Genomic DNA, 8,036 nt, shown 5'->3' with positions numbered 1-8,036 from the left:
TGTCCTCTGGGCCGGAGATCCTTTGGGGACCAGTCTCCTCATCTCGCTGGGGACAGCGGGACCTTCGTCCTCTTCCTCCTCCTCGCCTCGGCCGTCGAGGGGGTCCCTCTGCTCTAAGGCACTGCCACGTCCCTGCGTCCCCTTCCCGGCCACGCTGTCACCGCACGGGACGGGGATGGCCGAGCGCTTCCTCCCGCGCTGCCCCCGGCCGGGGGCTCCTCCGGGGAGGCCGGGACCCCTCCCCGCTGCAGTTCAGGCACTTGACGCGGGGCTGAGGGCTCCGGGGGACTCCGGCGGACTTCGAGGGGCTCCGGGGGGCTAGCTCTGCCCTCTCCCTCTCTCGGGCTTCTTTGCTCCATCCTTTTGTATCCAAAAAAAAAAAACAAAACAAAAACCAAAAAACAAAACAAACCACCAAACCCAAAAACCCCAAACCAGCCGTCCCGGCAAGCCAGTGCCGGGGACTCCACCTCCTCCTCCTCTTCCTCTTCCTCCTTTTTTGTGATTTTGTTTTCTTTTCTTCTTTTCCTTTTTTTCTTCTTCTTTTTTTTTTTTTTTTTTTTTTGACGATTCCCTCTTAAAAGTGCATTTCCTACAAAATGTGCAACACGAGCGCACCCTCCCCTGCCTCCCACCTGGTACCTGTCCACAGGAATGCATAGCTCAAACACACGGACGCAAGCCCCCCAGCCCCACGGACCCCCCGGGCGCGGGGACACGCCGGGGGACACAGGGACACGGTGGGAACACACGGGGCTGGGGCCGGGGCCGGTGCAGGCTTGGGGGAGGAAGGTGACCAGAGGGATGGTGACCGGTGCCCCGGCGCGACGGGTGGCCGCCCAGGAACCATGGGGGCCGGGCTGCGACAGTCCCCATGCCGTTTCCCCGGTGGAATCGGGGTGCCACCGCCGCTGTGACGTTTGGGGCCGTAGTGGGAGAGTCCCGACACCGCGTCCGCGCGGGAACCGAGGTGCCACTGCCGCCGCGACCATCTCTGGCCGTGCCCATGCACCCTCCGTGGCCACAAGCCCCCTCCTCCTGTGCCACCCGCTCGAGCCACTGTGCCACCATGTCTCCGTGCCACCGCACCACCGTCACCGTGTCACTGCAGCACGGTGCCGCCCGTCCCCCAGGCGCTTGCACAGCACGGAGCATCACCCGCCCCGACCACGAGCGCGCCCGGTCCGCGGGGCTCCGGCAGCAGGAGGGGTTCCCCCACCCCGCCCCGCCGCGCCCCACCCCAGCCCCGGGGCCCCCCGAGAGTCTGGGGCCGGGGGGGTCGGCGGGGGAGGTTTTGATCTTTTTTACTCACATAGAGGCAAGAACGAGAGAGTCAAAGCCGTTTGCATATTCGAGCGGCCGGCGGGGCTCGGCGCCGCGGCCCTGCAGCCGCTCCGGGAGGCGTTGCTGGCACGACTTGTGTCAGGTCTCAGCGCGGCGCCGGCCGACGGGGTAAATAATAGTGTTTTTTTCTTTTTTTTCGTTTTTTTTTTCTGTTTCTTTGTTTTCTGGCGCATCGCCGGGGTGGGGGGAAGGTCCTCCTGGGATGGGTTGTTGGTTTGTTTGTTTTTTGTTTGTTTTTTTCTTTTTTTTTCCTTTTTAAAACAGTTTGACCCTTTTCCTTCTTCCTTTCCCTCGCTCTTTCCTTCGGGTGTGGGTTTTGCTTGTCGTCGTCGTCGTCGTCGTGAGGCCGCGCTCTCCGTCGTCACCGCAAGGCTGGGCCTGGTGCTCGGGGACGGGGATGTTCCTCTGGGGGTGCCTAAAGCAGAGGAGAAGGGAGGCGAAGGGGCGGCACGGCGGCGGTTATCCCAGGTACCAGGACTGCCGGGAGAGAGGAGAGAGGCCGGCGTTAGTGCTCTGCCCCGCGGAGCTGCTCCGTCCCCCGGCCGGTCCCCAGACCCCAGACCCCCGCTGTGCCCACGCTGTGCCCTGCTCGGCGCACGGGGCTGGCGTCCCCACTCCTGCACTGAGTTTGGCCGTCCTCCGCACCGCGGCCACCCGCGTTCCCCTGGGGGCCGGTCCCTCTGCACCTTCACGGCAAAGGCGACTCTCCCCAAGGACTGGTGCTGCCTGGGGACAGGTAGGGGGGGTGGCACGGCTGGGGACCCCGCGAGGTGGCCCCCTGCCACCCTCCCATTGTTTCCCCCCCCCCCCCAGCCCCAAGTTCAAGTTCATTCCCGATTACCTCATGTCTGGTTTCCGTTGGAAACGAGACAGCTCGGGGCCGCTGCTTCCCTTAACCCTTCCAGGCCCCGCCACACATGACCAGAGCGTGGCAGGTCTCAGCTGCTCCTCCCGTGACACCGCCTCCTTCGCCCGTGCCTCAGTTTCCCCAGGCAGAGCATTCTTGAGCCCTGGGGAGCCTCCCCGAGCATGACTGGAGACATCCATACACAGGGACCCTGGTGTCCTGGGACTGAGTGGCTGCGACCCCCGTGTCGGGACAGGGACTCTGGCCCCCTGCTCCTACAAGGTTCTCCTGGTGCTGTCCCAGGTCTCCTCTTTAGGGACCCAAGGCCTTTGGAGTACCCACCCCATGTGCAGGACTGAGGCAGAGTGGGGGTTGTGATCAGAGCCGGGTCCCCCATGTTTTTCCTCAGGAACGGCACAGCACCCTCGGGTGTCCCAGCTCATGGTTCCCAAATCTCACAGCCTGGCACAGCACAGCACCCCCGGGTGCCGTGTCACCGCTCACAGCCCCCAAGTACCCACACCCTGGCACGGCACAGCCCCCTGAGTACTCCCCCCCAGCCAGGGCAGCAGCCCAGGGTGCCCCAACACGGCACCATCCACAGCCCCATCCCACTGTCCTGTCTCCCGTGTCCCCCGCCAGGCAGGACTGCAGCCACTGCAACTGCCCCTGCAGGGAATGCTGAGGCCAAACCAGTCATGTCACAAGTGAGGCCAGGAGCTGCCACCCCTGTCCTGGCACCATTGCACTGCCTGCAGCACCGATGCCAGCTCCAGAAGCCAGGACTAATGGAAAGCCCCTGGAAAGGCGCACACAACCTCCCGCTGCAGCTGGAGTGGCCATGGGCACAGCCGGACGAGAGCAGGTGGCTGTGCCCACACAGAGGGGGACACACGGCCCTGCTGCTCCTCCTTTGGGGATGTTGTTGGCACCTGGGCAGGGTGCCAGGTGGTGCCAGGCAGGGTGCAGCTGGAGCATGGCAGTGACCTCCCGCTATGATGGAGGACTCATGGTGGCCCTGAGCCACCAGCAGTGCCCAAGGCCCTGTAGTGCCCTGTACCAATTCGTAGCGAGGACGCCATGGCAGCAATGCCCATGGGCCACAGCGGTGATGCCAAGGCAGTGATGCCCACAGCAGCAAAGCCGTCAGTGGCAGTGCCAGAGCTGCAATGCCGTGGTGGTGATGCCCACGGTGGCACTGCACATGGAAATAACCCCACAGTGGTGACATACACAGCAGTGGTGCCCAAAGTGGCAGTGCCCACAGTAGCAATACCCATGTCCACAATGCCTGCAGTGGCAACGCCAGTGGTGGCAATGTCCATGGCAGTGATGCCACTGCTGTGGTGACACTCCTTGTGGCCTCAGACGCAGCAGCGATGGCCATGGCAGCAATGGCCATGGAGGTTACATCCACAGCAGCAATGACCCGCGGCAGGGACACCACAGTGGCAATATCCATGGTGGTGATGCCCACAGCAGCAATGCCCACAGGAGCAATAAACATGGCAGCAATGACATGGCAGTGATGCCATGGTGGCAGTGCCCACGGCAGTGATGCCATGGTGGCAATGCCCTCAGCAGCGATGCCATGGCAGTGATGCCACAGCAGTGATGCCACGGCAGGGACGCCATGGCGGGGATGCCCACATCAGCAATATCACATCAGCGACAGCCACGACGGCGATGCCAGCACTGGCCATGCCCACGGCGATGCCCACGGTGATGCCATGGCGAGGGTGCCCGGGGCGAGGGCAGGAGGGTCCCCCCAGCAGCATCCCCGCTCTCACCTGTGCCTGATAGATACTCCCAGGATCCCTTGGTCCTAATCCCACGAAGGAACGGTTCGCAGGGGGCGTGCCTGGTGCAGAGTAGGCTGGGGAACAAACGAGAGCTCGTTAACGGGGCTGTGGGTGGCACTGCCATTGTCCCCCCCCGGGGCCAGGCCCGGCCCTCTCCCTGGCACTGCTGGGACGGAGCTCCCTGGCACCCGGCGCTGGCGACCGGGCGACGTCCCTGGCTGTGACCTGATGGCAGGCGAATGGAGCCCAGGGGTGCTGCACCCAGGGGTGCTGCGCTCGGACGGTACCACCCGTGGTTTCGGGACGATGACAGGCTGGGGGGGCGAGGTGCCCCGGGGTGCAGGCGCAGATGGTGCTCCCGGCTGTGCCCGCGCTGCGGCTTCCAGAGCTGAGCTGCCACGGGGAGAACGAAGGGAGCCACCAGTTCCACTTGGCCACATCACCCTGCTGCCACCTCCATCCCTCAGCTGGGGGTCCAGCAGTGGGACCTCCAGCCCTGCTGAGCATCTGGGTGCAGCCCTGCTGGAAGCAGAGTGCTGCCAAGGGGAATGGGGGACTTGGAGCCAGCTGCAACCCTTGGGGACAGCCAGTGTCCCCCTAATGCATCCTTCCCTGAGCCTGCAGGAACTTGCACTCCTCTGTCCCTCCCCAAGGCTGTGACCCCATTATCAGCCAGGCCACCCCATGCCATCCCATACTGTCCCCTCCAGATCGTCCAGGCTTTGGCTCCTTCACGCCATGGGATATCCATACCTGCTGACCAGCTGCTGGCAATCAGCCATGGCCCATTACTCAGGGACAGGGTAATGGCCCAACCAGGCAGGGCTCGACTGTGTGGGGACACAGCAGCCACTTGGGGTAGCATGTCCCATAGGTACAGCACGATGGGAACAGGAACAACTCCTCACAGAATGTGGCGACGGCACGGTGTCCCACCACTGCAGCACACACCCCAGTGCCAGTCTGGGGTGCCTCTGGCTGCTGGGCCCAGCACCCCGAAACCCTCCTGGCCAAGGCACTTATGGCCCTGAGGTGGAGCGGGGGGCAAAGAGTTTGTCAGCCACCGTGCTAACGAAGATCCCAGGTGCCACCTGCCAAGGGCTCTGGGGGACCCGCACAAAGTCCTTTCTCTGGTGTCACTTCACATCCCCACGAGACCAGAGTCCCCAGCACCAAGGACCCCCATGGCAGCAAGAGTACGACAGCCCACACAGCACACCAGGCACACTGTCCCTAGTCCCAGTGCCACCCGCGTGCCAGCTGGTCCCCGTTCCCGGCAGCACAGCCACCACCATGGTGGGATAAACAGACACGGAGAGGCCACGGCCTCCCCCACAGCACTGCCCACACCGAGGGTCTGGGCAGGACACTGGTTTGGGGAGCCCTGCTGCGGCTCCACTCACACTCAGAGGGACATGGGGCTCGAGCTGGTCCCTGGGACCAGCACGGGACCCCCTGGCTCAGCGGCCACAGCAGCCACTTGCCCAAACCCTGTCCACTCCGACCTGCCTGAGACCCAGCAAACTCATGGCGTGCCAGCTGCCGCCCTCTCCCCGGCTGCGGGGAGGCCACCTCCGCCAACATCCCCCCAGCACCGGGATGGGGGGACACCCTGGGGGGCTGCGAGAGGAGGGGGCCAGCCGGGCCGGGGAGCAGGGTGGGCGCCGCGGGTGCTTACTGGGTGATGTCGGCGAGGTCGTCCCTCCCTCGGAAGTTGTCGTGGTGGATTTGGTGTCAGGAGAGACGGCCAAGCGGGGCATGCCGGGGGGAGGTGGCGGCGCCAGCATCTGCGTGGGCAGGTAGTGGCTGGGCACTTTCACTTGACCACTTCCATTTAACTGGGGACAACACAGACAAAAAACAAACAGCACAAGCCATTAGGACACACGCACACCAGCATGGCCGGGGAGCCCCGGGGACACCCCCGGAACAGGCACGGGGTGTCCCTCACTGCAGACATGAGTTTGTTGGGTCTCAGAGCAGCCCTGAATGGTCGGCATTGGCAGCAGGCAGGAAATGACGGCGGGACAGGAGGGATTTGGGGGGCTGTGGAGACAGAGGCCCCATGGGAGTCATGACCCACAGTGGCGCATGCTGGAGCCGGGGCGCTGGGACCCCTCTCTGCAGTGACAGGGGGGCCTCTGAAGCACTGCCTGGAGGGGTAGGGGCACCCAGAGCCTCCAAAGGCTCCTGCACCAGTGCTCTGTGCCCAACCTGGCTGTGGGCTGCTCCTGATCTGGTGTCCATCAGCCAGCACTGAGCCACTGCACAGGGGAAGAGTGGCCATGCCCCTCACCTTGGCATCAGGCCCTGCTGGTGAGGGGAAACAAGCAAGCGGTGGGCAGAGGTCAGAAGGGCTCCCCAAGAGCTCTGCATCTGGGAGGACAAAGCGGGGCACAGGGGATGTGGAAGCGGGCCACAGGATGGTGTGGAAGCGGGAACACTCCCAGGCTCCAGCTTCGGGTATGAAGGGTGCCCTTCACGGGGTGTGCGGGGTGCTGGTGGTGGGGCATGTGCTGTGTGTGGGGGCGCTGGGTGTATGGGGTGATGGTTTGGGTGCTGCATGCACTGGGTGCTGCATGTGCACGGTGCTGGTTGCATGGGTTGTTTGGTGATGGGAGCATGGGGTGTGGGGTCCCGGGTGTGTGGGGTCCCATGTCTGTGGGGTGCACTGGGTGCATGGGGCGCAGGCCGCTGTGGCAAGGGAAGGCCCACAGCAGCACACTGTGGCTCTGCCATCCCCGCAGGCACACTGGGGACACGGGTACAGTGAGGAGCTGACGGGTCACCCGTGGGCTCTGCAGGTGGATGGAGCACGCCAAGCCCATCACTCTCCTGGACACGCTGGCGGACGGTGACTCTGGGAGATGGTAACACACCCCTGGCAGACATCTCGCTCCCCCCCCGACACCCCAGCTCCGGCTGACGGCTCAGCCCCAGCACCCCAACACCCGCGGTGTCCCCGCGCCGAGCCGGGGCACAGCACCTCCATCGCCGGAGACACGAGGTGCCAACACGCAGCAGGCGCAGCAGCGCTCCCGAACCAACGCACGGCACGGCTGGAGCTCAGCCCCAGCGAACACCCCACCAGCGCCACCGGAACACCCCGACCCCCCCCCGTGCGGCGGCAGAGGTGACGGCGGCGGTGGCCGGTCCGGGGGACTCTCCTCGGGCAGCCCGGCTGGCAGCAGCCCCCGGTGCCCACGGCGAGGCGAGCGATGGGTGCGGGGACGGGGCTGCGTCCTTACCGGTCCGGGTTGCTGGTTGGACGGGTCGCAGGCCAGCGAGACAAGGTCTTTGAGCGGGTCCTGCGGGTTGAGATGAGGCGGATACCGGATGGCCGTGTGCGGGAAGTAGGTGGAGGCCGTCTGGGGAAGGATGGAGGTGGTGGGGAAATGCAGCGCAGACGATGGGTGCGGGCTTCGGGCGATACCTGCGGGAGACAGCAAAAGGGGACGCACACCTGTGTCACTAGCTAGTGGCTGCCCTAGCCCCTCGACCGCTCAGCGCTCACTCTGTGCCTCGGCTTCCCTGGCAGGACACTCACCACTGTGCACAGCGATGACGGGACGGTGGTGCTGCGTGAAGCTGCTCAGCCGGGGCGAGGAGTCCTGGGGCGATGGGCTGTTGAAGGGAGACTTGTCCATCTCTGTCTTCTTCACGGTTGGGGAGATGCCTGGGGAAAGTGGGGCGCAACGTCAGGACCTGCCATGGGACCCGAAATCCCACGGCTGCTGCCATCTCAGTGCAGTGCTGGGGGAGCCCATTCTGGGGGCAAGGAGCACCCCGGGGTCAGGGTGGGCGTGGGGAGGGTGGTGCTGTGAGTGTGTGTGCCGGCAGGAGGGTGAGCACACGTGTGGGCACCTCTGGGGCTACCACAGGCATGCACACGCACAGGGTGTGTGTGAGTGTGCACACAGCTGTATGTATGAATGTGTGTGTGTGTGTGTGTGTGCTGTGTACCAGCACAGCTGTGTGTGTGTGCGTGTGTGCGTGTGTACCAGCACAGCTGTGTACCTGTGTGTGTGTGTGTGCTATGTACC

General features: G+C 64.6%; 1 protein-coding gene across 2 annotated transcripts; it reads right to left on the bottom strand.

The window, feature by feature from the left end:
* Window positions 1-370: 370 nt before the first annotated feature.
* Window positions 371-7,699, bottom strand: LOC121672239 (nuclear factor 1 C-type-like). 2 transcript variants are annotated; one of them, XM_042044826.1, is made up of 5 exons: window positions 7,541-7,699; window positions 7,242-7,426; window positions 5,672-5,831; window positions 3,982-4,067; window positions 371-1,821 (listed from the first exon to the last, which is right to left on the bottom strand). In XM_042044826.1, exons 1-5 carry the CDS (start codon window positions 7,638-7,640, stop codon window positions 1,804-1,806), a joined length of 549 nt encoding a protein of 182 aa, XP_041900760.1. In that variant the 5' UTR covers window positions 7,641-7,699; the 3' UTR covers window positions 371-1,803. The 2 variants fall into 2 exon arrangements, with proteins under 2 accessions (XP_041900760.1, XP_041900761.1); XM_042044827.1 differs by lacking the exon at window positions 3,982-4,067.
* Between the last annotated feature and the right edge of the window lie 337 nt (window positions 7,700-8,036).

The sequence above is a fragment of the Corvus kubaryi genome, unplaced genomic scaffold, assembly GCF_017639235.1.
Source record: "Corvus kubaryi isolate FWS band 111438036 unplaced genomic scaffold, C.kubaryi_AGA036_p1.0 45375, whole genome shotgun sequence".
Taxonomy (NCBI): Eukaryota; Metazoa; Chordata; class Aves; order Passeriformes; family Corvidae; genus Corvus; species Corvus kubaryi.
Note: the sequence above shows the minus strand (reverse complement) of the source record. Positions and strands in the feature narration are given on the sequence as shown.